General features: G+C 40.2%; 3 protein-coding genes across 4 annotated transcripts in view; 2 read left to right on the forward strand and 1 right to left on the reverse strand.

Moving 5' to 3' along the window:
- The first annotated feature begins 821 nt into the window (after positions 1-821).
- On the forward strand, positions 822-8,155 carry tna (Zinc finger MIZ domain-containing protein tonalli). 2 transcript variants are annotated; one of them, XM_018020113.2, is made up of 9 exons: positions 822-1,110; positions 1,190-1,513; positions 1,596-2,235; positions 2,317-2,663; positions 2,756-2,947; positions 3,020-3,162; positions 3,247-3,736; positions 3,820-4,053; positions 4,137-8,155. In XM_018020113.2, the coding sequence occupies exons 1-9, from the start codon at positions 1,021-1,023 to the stop codon at positions 4,272-4,274; spliced, it is 2,598 nt and encodes an 865-aa protein (XP_017875602.1). In that variant the 5' UTR covers positions 822-1,020; the 3' UTR covers positions 4,275-8,155. The 2 variants fall into 2 exon arrangements, with proteins under 2 accessions (XP_017875602.1, XP_017875603.1); XM_018020114.2 differs by having other exon boundaries at positions 2,756-2,941; positions 4,137-4,274.
- Positions 8,156-10,354: 2,199 nt separating this feature from the next.
- On the forward strand, positions 10,355-11,687 carry dbe (KRR1 small subunit processome component homolog dbe). The gene has a single exon (XM_018020112.2). The coding sequence runs from the start codon at positions 10,611-10,613 to the stop codon at positions 11,631-11,633; it is 1,023 nt and encodes a 340-aa protein (XP_017875601.1). The 5' UTR covers positions 10,355-10,610; the 3' UTR covers positions 11,634-11,687.
- Pgant2 (polypeptide N-acetylgalactosaminyltransferase 2) overlaps positions 11,674-15,788 on the reverse strand; it is a 185,927-nt gene continuing 181,812 nt past the window's right edge. The window contains exons 7-10 of the mRNA XM_018020110.2: positions 15,459-15,674; positions 15,166-15,385; positions 14,516-14,726; positions 11,674-14,427 (exon numbers count right to left, since the gene is read on the reverse strand). Coding sequence (XP_017875599.1) covers positions 14,158-14,427; positions 14,516-14,726; positions 15,166-15,385; positions 15,459-15,674 — 917 coding nt within the window. The 3' untranslated portion in view covers positions 11,674-14,157. The remainder of the gene's footprint in view (positions 14,428-14,515; positions 14,727-15,165; positions 15,386-15,458; positions 15,675-15,788) is intronic.

Consider the following 15,788-nt stretch of genomic DNA (forward strand, 5'->3'; position numbering starts at 1 on the left):
CAATGTTCAAGGCCTGGGACGTATCGATAGAAGGGCACGACAAAGCGTTCGACTTCCTCCTTCCCTGTATCTTAAATGTAGTTCCGTCCGCGTCCCGTAAAATGAGAAAAGGCTCCGATGCCGAGGCCCCCGGCAGGTAAATCGATTTTTAAAGAAGAATTAGAAGCCGCTGGAAAAATTAAGACGTTCCCGTTCGATCCCCTTTCACAGTATATTTGCTCCTCGTTCGACGTTGGGAAAAAATTTTATTGTTCGCACCAGCGTAGGTTTGCCCATTATTCCTCGATACCTTCTTTTTTTTCCTTTTCGTTTTGTTCTCTTTTTTTTATAGTGCCGATAAGCATTTTACGTGCTGCCTCAAGCGAAGATAACACTAATCGAAGATTGCAACGTAGCAGTTTGTACCTACGCGTTTTTTTCTAATTCCATTCGGCGCACGTTGCGACCAGTTTTTACAAGTTATTTTTCTTTTTTCTTTTTCGTACTCGGATGCGCGAATTTTCGATAAGTGGGTTTGTTATAAAGTCAATTAGTTCCGGTGATTAAATAATATCGGCCGTAATAAGCGTGGCTGTGGCGCAACCCACGCGATGCGCGATTTAAATTGACGACCTTCTCAAATAATTCAACGATCATGAATAACTAACGTATATTATTGCCGCGCCGTGGAAAATAGAGAACGTTGCGATACAATCGATTGCTCGTGGACACACAGTTCCAACGCGAATCTGACCTAAACAAGCTACCACTGTCCATATTACGCTCACCATGTAAATTCATGCAGCTAATTCACGGTTTTTTTTCTTTCTTTTATTTTTCAGAAGCTCGGTTCTTTTTGACACGTTTTTACAAGATATTTATACCCGCATTCATTTGCGGCGTTCCTTGAAAGAAGATTCAAAAACACCATCAACAACGGCGGCGATCGGCGTTGGGGTCCAGCCCGTGTTATCATCCGGCTATCATAGCGCGGTGCCACCCCAGAACGGCGGTGGTGGTTCGACATTTAGTGCCGCGGCGATGGTGGCAGCTGCCACCGCTACGGCCACCGCCACTGCCAGCGTGGTGGCCATGCAGGACCGCCAAGACATCCCCTCCCAATTCAATCAGGTACCATTTTCACCCAGCGATTATAACAGATTTTATCAGTCGATCGGATTAAACATGGTTTTACTCGTCTGTCTCTTAGATGCAGAGCCAACATGGAATTCCCCATCAAACCTACAACGCAGGGTACGCCCAAAGAGGACCAATGGCCGGAATGGGGCCAGTCGGGATGAACAACTTTAATAGTATGGGCACGATGAGCCCGATGCACTCTATGAATTCCATGAATTCGATGAACAGTATGAATGGAATGAATTCGATGAATCCTATGTCGATGGGAGGTATGAACGGTATGAGTGGAATGAACGGGATGACGCCCATGAGCTCCATGAGCAACATGGGTAACATGAGCATGAACAATATGATGGGACCTAACAACATGCAAATGAACAAGATGAGCATGCAGGTGTGTAAAGCATATCTACTTTCGTCAAATGAATGAAAAACCACGAGAATCGTATTTAAACGTTTGTAATATCTGTTTCCAGGCTCAACCCCACCAAGGTTATCCAAGGAGATTAGCGCCTTATCCGAACCCTGCGATGCACATGGCGCAGAAGAGGCAGCAAGGACCGTACGCCGGCCCGAACCCGGCAGCGATGCAGCCGGCGTTCAACGGCATGTCATCGTCGCAGTATCCGACCAATTATCCAGCGGCGGCGAGGCCAAACTTCCAGTCGCAATATCAACCTATGCAAACTATGAATCCCTCTGCCGCCGGCTTCGGGCCCAACACTATGATACGTACTAGCAACATGAGGCAAACGGCGCCGTCATACAGCACCCCGAATCAGGCGGCTAGCAACCAATACTACGGTAGCAACGGCATACCGGTCAGCATGGGACCTACGACGGTCGGAAATCAGTTCGTCGGGCATCAACCGAACTCAGGGTACTCCGGCGGCGCGACCTCGTACGGCGCAGCCGGGGCCGCGAGCAACCAATACCAACCGGACGTCGCGTCGATGAGAACGACGGCCACGGGGAGTCTGAACTATCAGCACAGTCCAATACCGGGTAATCCAACTCCGCCGTTGACCCCGGCAACAAGCATGCCTCCCTACATCAGTCCCAATCCGGACATCAAACCTAACTTCAACGAGATGAAGTCGCCGGTTAACATTCAGAGTAAGTCGAGTTACTTCGAAACGATTATGAACTTTTATAGAGAGATCGCTTTGTAACGGAACATTGTCTTGTTCTGTGCAGAGGACGATGAGTTAAGATTAACATTCCCCGTGAGGGATGGCATCATCCTTCCACCCTTCCGCTTAGAACATAATCTGGCTGTAAGCAACCATGTATTCCAATTGAAACCAACGGTGCATCAGACGTTGATGTGGCGGTCCGACTTAGAACTGCAACTCAAGTGTTTCCACCACGAGGACAGGCAAATGAACACGAACTGGCCGGCGAGCGTACAGGTCTCTGTGAACGCTACGCCGTTGGTCATCGATCGCGGTGAGAATAAGACGTCTCACAAGCCCTTATATCTGAAGGACGTTTGTCAACCAGGGAGGAATACGATACAGATCACTGTATCAGCGTGTTGTTGTGTAAGTTGCTAATTTAACGCCGAACACTATGTTCCTGAATCGATTTCGAATTCGAATTTGCACTTGATCAGTACCTCTTTTCTGTTTCACAGTCCCACCTGTTCGTACTTCAATTGGTTCATCGGCCAAGCGTGAGAAGCGTGCTTCACGGATTGCTGCGTAAAAGGCTACTCACGGCCGAACACTGTATTACTAAAATTAAACGAAATTTTAATAATACTATTACGAACAACGGTATACAGTCCGAGAAAGACGTCGTGGAACAAACAGCACTTAAGGTGAATGTAAGATTTGTTGATCAGCAATGCTGTGTCACAGATCAGTCGTTCACCAACGTCCGATTCTGTGTATTACAGGTATCGTTAAAATGTCCTATTACTTTTAAACGCATCACACTGCCAGCCAGAGGACACGACTGCAAGCACATTCAGTGCTTCGACTTGGAATCGTACCTACAGCTAAATTGTGAGCGAGGATCTTGGAGATGTCCTGTATGCACGTGAGTAGTTTCCCGATTCGACTTACAAAAAAGAAATAAATATTTCTTTCGGCCTCGGTTAACAGTTTTGATATTCGTATACAGGAAACCTGCACAGTTGGAAGGTTTGGAGGTGGATCAATACATGTGGGGAATTTTGAACACCCTGAATACCGCCGAGGTGGAAGAGGTAACGATAGACTCGATGGCGAATTGGAAGCCGGCGAAGAATTTAACCAGCATCAAGTCTGAGGAAGAGAGCGACTGTAAAAGAATGACAAAGGCGATGTCCCCTGGAAGTATGAACATGCCTACTATGAATAGTTGGGACATGAATCAGGCGATGAGCCCGTACATACCGCCGGACATGAGCAGCATCGTTAGCGGCTCTATGATGAATAACACGCCTACCACGTACAGTAACAATAACATCAATCATCGGAATTCATCGGGAGGATCCTTCGATATAAATTCCGGGACAACTACGAATGCCAATAACGACTATACTAACGGAGCTGGGCCTCTATCACATTTAAATGAGTCCGTGAACTCCTTGGATCCTCTCAATGCCATGGAGAAGTCGCTTAATGATCAGGTAATTATTTACCGTGTAAATATAATTAAACGGCCACAGTTGAGAAATTGTATATTAAATATTCTGCTCCGCTTCTGTTATAGATGCCTCATACACCGCATACGCCTCACACCCCTCACACGCCGCACACGCCGGGTGGCGGGAACAGCGGTCCGCCGAGCGTTCCTCCTGCGTCTCAGGAATCTACAGGGAACCACAATACGTCTGGCAATACGAATACAAACATAACTAATGACTCTGCAGACATACCATCGGACTTGAATTTCGACCCAGCTGCAGTAATAGCCGGAGAGGGTACAGGCCAAGAAGCATTGAATGTAAGTATAGTAGTTTATATTTTTAATATCACGCTTCGAAATATTATAGTATGATATTTATTTATTTTCTATGTTCGTTACAGCTCTTGCCAGATAACGTTGTGGATCCGATGGAATTATTATCGTATCTAGATCCACCTGATCTGAATACGCCTCCTAGTAGTGGAGCTAGCAGTGGTAACCCTTCATCGAGCGATGACATTCTAGCACTCTTCGAATAAGAAGAGAGAGGCACCAAATCCATGTCGTAAGAGGAATAATCAAATCGCTACCCTGACGTTTGAACGTCGACAAGAGCATCGGCAGGTTTGCTAGTTACTACAAACATATTTTTAATCGGACCGAAGGAAATACTTGGTAGTGCACACGAAAACGAACGTTTCAAACATAACGTGGGGTTACTGTTGGGTGCTTGCACCTAATGCAATGGTACAAAAAATTTTAGCTCTAATTATGATATTCCTATTGATCGAAGTTAGGGCATATTACTTAGATTTAAAGAGGAGGACGACTTTTAATCGATAGGACGAAAACGAAGGCATCCCGCCACTGGTTAGTGACTCGTTTGTAAAGATGTTATTGCACGGATTTCGTTTTAGTCCATTCGAAACGTTGGACGTTTCTCCTTTTATTTTTTCCTCCGTTCCCAATAGTGAATCGCGCGTTATAACATTGTGCCGGGCATATGTTCCAGAACTGATTCACACTCCGCGTGACACGTACCACAATTATATTAATTCCTATTTTGGATAGGACAACAATGGTAACTGAGTTTTTAATACCGAAACGTAGTAGGTGGTTAATATTTCCACGACGGGTTTTACACGTAGACACTACGGGGAAAAATGTTTGTTTAATACGATAAATGTGCAATACAATCTCGAGGTAATTTGCACACTGTTTTATACACGTTGCCATTTGTCAATTTTTTCCATTCCGAAATGAGTTTTTACACGATCTATACATTTGAAGGCGAAGTTACTAACATCTGTTTCTTATATTTGGTACAAAACAGCTCGATGAATTTTCATTAACGTAAGTAATCTGACGCAATGAATTATGAAAATCGTGCAGCACATTTATAAAGATTTTATATCGAGAACACAGACTCATTCTCCCTTTGACTCTCGAGGCTCGAGATCGACGCGATATCAACACAATAATGATTTTTAGAGAACCTATCTATATTTTAGTGTAACAATCGAAACTGGTTAACGAATTTATCGATGTTTGGAATGTTTGCTTGACAAAATGTACTGTGCTGAAAGACTACGAGTTTTTAAGTACTCCCTGCAATACGATCTTTACCTCGGAAATCGGTCTACTCGCATTTCAAGGCTATGATGGACCTATACATCACAACAGATCTAAGATTGTACAGTGACTTCTGTAAATAAGTTTTAATCGAGGAGATGAAAACAGAATAGATAAGTCATTCATCTGTTGTGAATTTACCCTGCTTATTGATGGTATAGCGTACATAGTGTTCCTTTTCCTTTAGATGATTAGTGACAACAGATGAAAACGAATCTTGGTCGTCACGGGCTTCACCCTGGTACTCACACTTCGGTGACTCGTATCCTCCAAGAGAATACGTAATCAAAAATATCTTGTTATGCTTCGTTTTAAAAATGATTAACTTTTATTTTGTTCACAAATTATCAATTACGAAACGTTATTCTCATTGTTATAAATTATTGGTAGAAACTTCTTGAAGAGATCCTCAAGAAATTCTAAAAAATTTATTTTTTAATCTAGTAAACGTTTTTTATTTTTCGTTCGCTGAGATATGAGAATAACAGAATAAATATTTCGTAACATATTGAATCTTCGACGATACGTCAAATCCTCGTGTGATTTTTTTATGTTTAATTTTGTCTTTCTGAATCGAAGTGGAGTTTTGTAATATCGAAAAGTATAAGTTGTATCGTTAAGTTCTGTTCTAAAATTATTATCGAGTGTAGAAAATATGATTTTTCGTTTGACCAATATTATTGTTAGCTTTAGGTACCAGAGTGACATAGCCCGTTGGCCCACAGCATTCGTAGTAGTTAATAAACATATATCTTTTGTGATTAAAAGAGAAGATATACTTAAAGTGATTCATGTAGATTATACAAATTTTATATAAAAGTGTATTTATATTCCAGTGTGCAACCACACTAGTGCACATTGACGGATTAGATGCGGTGAAGTTTCTATTGATATAAAACTATTATAACATTATTGATGATAGGTTTATTATAATATTGCTTAACGTTAAGGGAGATTATTGTATATTACCTGTATATATGATAAATAGATTAATAATATAAGTAAAAAAAAACGTGGCAGATACTTATTGGCCAGTTATAATAATAAAATAATTATCATAATTATTTCTCAGAACCAAAACATACGAAGCGTTGTATGAGAATTAACTATAAAACAAAAAAAAGAAATAACACTAGAGAATGTAACATGTAAATGAACACAGGAACGATAACAGTCGCTGAACTGTTATTTCTAATAGAATTATTACTTAACTATTAAAGACATAATTATCGAAAAAAAAAGTTTATTCAAATTGTAAGCTTTACTTAGGATCGCCCAGAAGTAGGCATGTGCGACGTTCCTCGTTGCAACTGTATATAGGCAATGTCTACCTATACCTACTTAATAATATCCTAAAACTACATGATACACGGTCTTGGTTTACGGGTTGTAGAGATTTATAAGTACCTGGTATCCATTCATGAAATTATTAATAGCATGTTTCATAAGAAATGAAACGATCATTCGCTTTAGTTTAAGATACAGAAAATAAGAAATTATAGTATAATCAACTATTCCAAGTATTATTTAATTAAATAAACTGGCGTATTTAAAAATCAAATGAATGACGGTATCAGATCATTATGAATCTCTACAGCTTCACGATTATATACCTATTTATCTATTGTTAGGAGGCCTATGATTTGATCTTACAGTGCGCCACTGAAGACTTAAATGATCAAATGTCGCGTGTGTTGTCTTGTCCCAAGACCTGGGCAGCTTCACCAAGAAAGTGAAAATATTTTCATGTAATACGAACACAGCTGTACCTACTTATGGCACGAAAATATAATTGAAAAATCTATTGGGATGAGCATTTACGGACGATACTTTCAATTCATTTGTTGAATTCGTTCGAATGTTAAAGTTAGTGTAGGTCATCGATTTTAAATACTGTATAGTTAACTTAGTGATTACCTCTATCAAAACTAGATAATGGACCAAATTTTGATTAAACGTGTGGTTTAGAGAAAATTGATTCAATTTCGAGTGTGACGATTGTTCGTATATTTTGAGTATCCAAGCTCTGGACAGATTGCTTCGACACAGTCTCGTAAATTTACGAACAAGATTATAGCCGGTATTCATAGTCGTTGATTATTCTTAAGATTGTTTTCAGCATTTGGTATCCCATATTTCCAGCAACTATCTTGTACAGAAAACAGGGACTAAATGCTTGAGGTGTGTTTTAATATAAGTAACGACGCTGAATACCAGCCTATATATCCAAAAATGTATGATTTAAAGACAAGATCATAATTTAGACAGAATAACCGACCGTTTCAATAGAGTTCGGTATTCTTCATAATTATCTAATTATTTGTTTAAACCGAATGAATAACAAAAAAATATAAAAGTGAGTTGATTGAATGGATACAATTATCATGTAATTGAAATTCATTTACTCAATGCGTGGCGTTTCTTCTGTCCATAGAAATGTTTTTATACAGCAACATTTTTATAAATCTCTACTTATGATCGTTACCCAAAACTTTTCATAAATGTTTCTTAGACAGGCGAACTATGGTGATGTTTCATTGATCGATACGCAAAATATACGTATGTATGTATTTATCACGGCCGCCATAAGTGATTGGGTACAGACTTGTGCGAATAAAATTAATTAACAAAATGAAAAATTGCACGTTATGAAGAAAACACTGATATCATTGGTTATACATTCATGTAAAGAAATTTTAATACACAGACCAGTTTATAATATGTATGACAGACACCACATTGTTTCTCAATAACAGTTAGAAACATTCAATAAAAAAGTCATAAAATATTGAACGCTATTTTTAAATTCCTACAAACCATCCTTCTTTATAAATTAATTATTACAGAGAAGACAAATATATATTTTCCATTTTTACATCAAAACGAATTAGAATTCCTCTAGAAAAACGTGGAAGTTCGATGGCCTATAATTTTGCAATAAATAATTAAAAACGGATGAAATTTCTCATGTTGGAAATGGACAGGCCTCCTTTTTAACATGCCGTTTGATTCACCTCGATTCGACTTTCTGTCGTTATTCTTCTCGCACGTTGACCGGTCTAGACACTCAGCTGATTCGTGTAAAGGTCGATGACCCGTGTCAGTGATTCAAAACGCTGCACTTAAACTTTGCAAGTCTATATTTCTGGAACAGATTGAGCTATCGGGATGGATCAAACGCGATTTTATTCGTCTTGAATTCCTCTATCAATTATTAGTAACAAGTAGCAAACTCGCTCTTTCTAACTTCTCTTGTTACTGATCATTTCGTTACTGTTTCATATATTAATTTAAACTCATCTCGAGAAATGGACTCTTAATAGAAAATATAGACAATTTTGATAAAGCAATCGAATCAGGAGTACTCATTACTAGTCCCAGCAGAAAGTATACATCATTTTGTTTTCTCAAGGATCTCGATAAAAGAAATTCTTATATTAACGATAAAGGCTTCATATCAAATAAAAATTTGACAACAATTGACAACGAGATATTCTAAACGACATTTAATTTATGAAATAGTAATCATGGATATATTGATCCGTTTTTCATGGATTTTTTAAACGTTTATTCTAAGCATTTTTTCAATATGCACAAAATTATCTTATCGAATTTTTTCAGTAACAATTATACGTGTTTCTTGCCAATCGTTTAAGATAGCTTGCATGACATTGGAACAAAGTGGCAAGTAACAATAATTACGGTTTTAAACTGTTTCCTGAACAAACAATTTCGCCTTTATAACTAAGGAACTACAACACGATGATGTAAAAGACTAAATACTTCCAATAAAGAAAACGCAACCCAAGCATTTTTAAAGAAGTAATTATCGAGACTTACCTGGCGTTTAAAAGTAATTCTCGTAGCTTTAATAACACAAATCACCAAGTAAAAGCAGGCAAAGATTTCAACGCGCTGAAACCTTTGAAGAACGACTTGTTTCAGTAGTAAATCTCACGCTGTCTCTGATGTAAAAGAGAAGAACTGGCAAACTGTTTCAGTTCTTCCTTATACGAGACTGTAGTCAAAGATTCATGTGGTCAATGGAGCGCGCAGGATAATACTGAACCTAAAGCAACTATTACGGCCACTATTTATACGAGAAAGATAAGTACTTATCAGGCAGGCTTTGCATGGTTCCAAGTCAACGTCAGGGACTCAGGAAATACATGTTTCACAAATATCCAGTGGGACGTATGGAGGGGTAATGCACATGCCACTCGGAGGTCAGATCTTCATTGAGGACTATAATTAGCGAACTTTTAACAAGACATTTCGTTTTTCCTCAATAACTCCCGAACGGATGGACGTAGGGGGGTGTATTTAGGCTCATTTTGTAGGGGACGACGAGATCTACAATTTCTGTGCAAAAAGAATTCGCTAGCTTCAATAGTTTACGAGTAATTTGCAAAAAACTGTTCTTTCGTTTTTCGTCAATAACTCGTTAAATATTGATGCTAGCGAAGAACTGTTATATAGAAATTCTCTAGATTCTAGAGATCTCGCCGTCCTCTACAAGAAAGGTCGTATGCATTTATCCCGTACGACCAACGATTTAGGAGTTATTGTGGAAAAACGAAATTTCTTGTCAAATGTTGGCCGTTTCGAGACTGGGATGGTCGGATTTTCTCAACACCTACAAAATGCCGATTAATCATACTTAACTCGTTAAATATCGAAGTTAGATGAAAAATTCATAGAATTTTCCTTGTAAAGGACATCATTGCCTATAATTACTGTATAAAATCTTTTTCGGTAGCGTCAATTCTTGTAACAAAAATGTAAGTCTATCTGTTAGGTATGAGAAAGGTCTTATGCAATTTCCTTTTACTTCGAATAAATGAAGAATCAAATTTGTGATTTAATTACATTAGATTGTAGTTTTTGACTCGGTCCCATTTTATCAGATCTCATGAACAGTTGAACTGGTTGCACTGCAAACAGTGCAAACTGCAAGGCAAGTATGCACACTATTCACACAGACATCCAGATTTTCTGTTCGTTCAGTAGATGCCGCCGCTTTGTGGAGGTCAGATTGTCAACAGTATAACCTCAGTCCTCCTTTCGAGTCACGTGTAATAATTTCGTTGACAAACGAAATAACATTAGTTAAAAACTTGATAAGTGACAATCCTAATAATTAAAAATCATTCTCGCGTGAAGTGAAATAGAATTGCTTCACTAATGTACGTGAATTACTATATTTAAAGTAATGAGATAAACAAACACAACATTGTTAAAAAATGAGTGATTCGGAGCAAGAGAACGGACCTAAAAAGACAGGGCCAGTGGACAACGCTTGGTCGTTAAAGATTCCCGAATTTAAACCAGAACACAATCCCAATCGTCTTCTGGAAGAAAGTTCATTCGCGACGTTGTTCCCCAAATACAGGGAACATTACCTAAACGAACATTGGCCCTTGGTGCAGAAAGCCTTGGAGGAGCATGCGATTAAAGCTGAATTGGACCTGGTCGAAGGCAGCATGACCGTGAAAACTACAAGAAAAACGTGGGACCCATACATTATAATCAAAGCTCGGGATATGATCAAGCTTTTGTGTAGATCCGTTCCATTTGAGCAAGCAGTTCGAGTCCTCCAGGACGACATTGGTGCGGATATTATAAAGATATCTTCGTTCGTAGGCAATCGGGAGAAGTTCGTGAAAAGAAGACAGAGACTGATCGGTCCGAAAGGATGCACGTTGAAGTCCATAGAATTACTGACAAACTGTTACGTTCTTGTACAAGGACAGACAGTGTCCGCGTTGGGTCCTTACAAGGGTCTTCAGCAAGTAAGGCGCATCGTGGAAGATACTATGAAGAACATTCATCCGATTTATAACATTAAGGCATTGATGATCAAAAGGGAATTAGCGAAAGATCCGAAATTGAAGAACGAGAATTGGGAGAGGTTCCTTCCTAAGTTCAACAGTAAGAACATCAGCAAAAGGAAGCAGCCTAAGAATAAGAAAGAGAAGAAGCCGTATACTCCGTTCCCGCCGCCGCAACAGGAAAGCAAGATTGATAAGATGATAGCTTCGGGTGAGTATTTCTTGAAGGAGGAGCAGAGGAGAGCCAAGAAGAAGAAGGAACAGGAGGCCAGGCACCAGGAGGCTGAGAAGAAGAGGCAAGAACGCAGAGCACAGGCGTTCGTCCCTCCCGAAGAGAAGCCAGAGGAGAAGAAGGGGCAGAGGAATGATATAAACTTAGAGGAGTTTAAGATGAAAGTGAAGAAAGGACTGAAGAAACGTGGTGCAAAATCATAGTACTTGCACGCAAGGTATTTGTTAATAAATCTCGATTCGCTGACTTCTGAATTAGTTCCATCGTTTTATTAGAAAACCTCGTTTCTATAAGTACTATAATATCGCTTCCTTAACGTACGAAGTGCAAATATATATAAGCATATACCAGCCGTATATATTTATACATATTTTGATTTTTTAGTATGATACATGTGTAAAGTACAGAGTCGTAGAAATGCAACGCGTACAATTTGAAGACGGGTATTACATATCCTATATCGAAGGTCAATTCTCTTTGTGGAAATTGTAGATTCGTTACAATTTCACAATTTACGTTTATATATACTGTGTTTTCAATGTACCAACTTCGTAGAACATAGCGTCAGGTCTCAATTAAAAAGCAACCGGTATGTTTAACAGATTCAAACGATCAACGATCCCTTCCTCGCAACGTGAGACTATAATTTGTAATAAAAGATTCAACGTATCATAAATAGAATAGAGAAACTGGAAACATTCGTGTTAATGTACAGGTGTATTTGTTATTAACAGGGCACGAAAAATCGCGTGACCCTTTTCATTTAATCCTTACATATTAAAATGGAGCCGCCCGTTCTATTATCTTACAGTTTACAGATTTTTGCATGGAAGTACGAAGTTTTTACTCAGCTTATTTATATCGTAGACACGCTTATGTACAAGTTCAGCACGCGATTATGGTTGTTGCATCCGCGATACGCCGCGGACCAAGTTTTTAATTGTTTTAAATCGGAGATGCCTTAGGACGGGAGACAGACGATTGCGTAATCGATACAAGTATTTACAGCGCGTCGATTTCGCGAGGAATCGGAAGTTCGGAAGTAAGCAGTTGCTCGTTCATCGTTTCACAAGTTTTGATATCCTCGTCGAATTACAACGCGTAGCTTTAGAAAATCTTATCCAGGGACTGGGAGGAAGCTTAGGTGTAAATGTTATTATCGTCTTGTAGCATTTGATTTTTTTGATCGAATAAAAATCGAGATATTCGAATTGAACAGTGCACGTCGAATCTGTAAAGCTCGAGCGAAAAGAATGTGATATACTCATAAGAGCTTTTTAGTAAACGAGACCTTACATACGTAAAATGTACAGTTTCGAATCTAATTTGTTATGTTTGATAGCTTAGCTTAACGTGTTTTATGATTAGAAACAATTCCTCTCTCTCACACACACGTTCTCTTTCTCTCTCTTCGAATGTACACAGCTTCTGCGAAGCTATGAACGCGTATAGGCGATTAGGGTGCGCGCTCTTATCATACAAAAGCTTACAATAACTCGATAGCGATGACTTCGGTTTGTATAATATAATTATTCGAGGCTCGAATGCGAGATGACGGCAGTCGCATTGTTGTCCTCGTGAAAGTATCGGTGTACAAAAGACCTCTCCCTACGTATTGCTGCATTATTAGTAAGTCGCACCATTCTACTCGTCTCCGATCCACTCGACGAGTCGGACAATTCAATAAATATTGTCAGCAAGAATAAAACGATGAAAAACAGGGAACAGAATTATTTGTTGAACGAATATTTAAAGACACGTCGAGTCTTCGTGGAGCGAGCACACCAATTCCCAGCTACTCGCACAACCAAGTAAGTGTACAATTTTCTTATAGAAAAATAAATCTCTTTATGAGAATCGTTAGCGTACGCGTTTGTATGAAGCAACTCGATCTTGCGATACGAACCGACTTTAACGAGCCACATACGATACCGTGCGTATGTGTTGGCTATAAATAATAGTCGATCAAGAAACAGCGTTTTTTGCTGCTTTAACTTCGTTTGTTTCAAAGGAAAATTTGTTATGTTTCGTTTGGATGCTCACGGAACGACGTGTTTAAATGAGAATTTATAAATATGCATTTCAATGTTGATATTAAACGAACGGTGAAACAGTCTATGATTTGCTTAAAATTATCACGCCGGAGTACTTTCCCGCCGGGGTGTCTCGGGTTTTAATCTACGCGAAAAAATGTCCAAAAACGATATACCCGTTTGAGATCATCGAGTTTAAATGTAAATGCACCGGAATGAAAATGCCTCGAAACAACTCTACGCCCGACTAGGATCACTAAAAACGCTCCTCGTCCTTACAAATATACAATCAATTAAAATAAAAAGCGTAGATCCATTCATCACAAATCAATTCCATACACGATCTTTAATTCTCCTAAAAAAAGACAACCGAACTGCTACTCCTAAAAGAGGAATTCAATTCCAATTTCTGTCTCTCTTCAATATCCTTCCACTGTATCTATAAGAACATCGGAAAGGATGCATCATCCTTCGAATTAGATAGTTTTTCGTTCGTTGCGAACGTCTCCCTTTTTTCTTCGAAAGACAAGCTTCATAGCGGCTCGCCGATGAGCAACATCGATCTCGGATCGATCAGGTCGACCTCCCTGAACAGGTCCACGCGTCTCCTTCTGATCAGATACTCCACGATTTCGGTCCTTCGTGAGTGACGACGGCATCGCAGCCTTCACGATACATTCATCATTCCCAGGAGCTAGTGATTATGATTGTACAGATGCCACCTTTGCGTTTCAGCGTTCGAGTCGCATTTCTCAGCCGTGATGCCTCGTTGTGCGTGATATCTCGAGTCCACGCACACGGGGATTCTCGAATGACGGATCAAGCCACCCTCGAGGTGTCTCCATTTCTGATTTTCACTGCCATCGCAGATCTGCATCAGAAGCGTGGTTCCTTTAGCGTACACCGGCAGAGTGAGGCAGAGGTCGTGGTGCTTGATAAGACCGTCCTTCGTCAAGCCCCATTCCTAAAAAAATAATTTCATTTTATTAGAAAATCTCTAAATTGATTAATAAATTAATGCAAATAAGCAAGGAATTATAAATGATATTCACTTGGTTGCCGCCAGTGTCGTGGCACGGATAAAGTCCAACGTTTCCATCGAGGAGATGACCCATGCTGTCGAGACACGCGGAGCCCTGCTTCAGCGAGCCGCCGGGTCCGCCTTCGCTCGTCGGTATAACTAGCTCCGGGTACACGTTTTTCAGATACCAGCTGAAGGGCTTGCAATGCAATTTCCGCTTCAACTCCATCCTGTCCTGAATACTGAAACAAGGGGAACGGCGACCGGGAATCGTCGTTTTATTAATACGGCTCACGTGCGCTGACGCGTTTTAATGAAATCGACTATTGGGTATTTCGGGCAGCGCGAACCGCGCGACCGTAAATCGAGCTTCGTATCGGTTCTGTGCCGCGACGCAGAAATTAATTTTAGTTAACGATAAACGATCGAAAAGGAAATAAACTTTGCCCGTTCCGAAACTTCGGTCAATGAATCGAGAGTGTCGCGAAATTGTTGATCGCTTTTACAAGCCAGTAGTTGTTCCTATGTAATTTATACTCTCCGCTTCATGCGTAATTTATGATATGATTATGATAGAAATATGAAAAGGAACATTAGTTTATTCTACACGATCAGAATAGAATGATTAATTGTAGTAGAATTTGAATGAAATCTTTTGATGAAGGAAACAAGGATACTCACTTTCCGTAAGGTATGTTGCGCGCGAGAGGCACGGCGTTGTAATAGAATTGTTTATAATCGTCCATCCAGACTTCGGCGGCGCGTCTGGTGTTACGAGCGAACACGTTCCCGCTGCCGCCGGGGAACGAGTACGGGTGTCGTTTCCGGAACACGTGGCCGACCCGCGAGCACGGGATGATCTCCAAGCTGCCGCCACACTGCCACACCCGGAACGATATCTCTGCGAGCGGATCAGATCAGGAATGACGGCTTCGAACGCGATTGACGAGATGCAAGATCAGATATTTTCTTACCGAGATTCTCGCCGCCCCACACGTCCATTTGCGTGTCGTACTTGCCCAGTTTCTCGAAGTACGCCTTGTTAATCACGAAGAGGCCGCCGGCGATCATCGGCGTTCTAATTGCTTGCGTTGGGTCCTTCTGCCTAGCTTGCCTCTCCGCCTGGCTCAGGTACTCCCACTTGAACACGAGGCTCCAGTCGAATCCACCCCTCAGATCAGCTGAAGCGCCTAAACATGTCATTAATTCAAGTGCGTTCATTAATACTAGATTGCCCAAGGAAGTCATTTTGTCTGCTTTTGGAGCAAATGTACAAATAATAATGCATAAATTATTTTTTTTCC

Source organism: Ceratina calcarata, unplaced genomic scaffold, assembly GCF_001652005.2.
Source record: "Ceratina calcarata isolate Rehan_Ccalc_2016 unplaced genomic scaffold, ASM165200v1 scaffold216, whole genome shotgun sequence".
Taxonomy (NCBI): domain Eukaryota; kingdom Metazoa; phylum Arthropoda; class Insecta; order Hymenoptera; family Apidae; genus Ceratina; species Ceratina calcarata.

Coding starts and splice junctions, on each gene's coding strand:
- dbe (XM_018020112.2), top strand. CDS start 10,611: ATGAGTGATTCGGAGCAAGAGAACGGACCTAAAAAGACAGGGCCAGTG.
- tna (XM_018020113.2), top strand. CDS start 1,021: ATGGTGGCAGCTGCCACCGCTACGGCCACCGCCACTGCCAGCGTGGTG. Junction 1,514..1,595: donor TGAACAAGATGAGCATGCAG/GTGTGTAAAGCA, acceptor ATCTGTTTCCAG/GCTCAACCCCACCAAGGTTA. Junction 4,054..4,136: donor CAGGCCAAGAAGCATTGAAT/GTAAGTATAGTA, acceptor TGTTCGTTACAG/CTCTTGCCAGATAACGTTGT.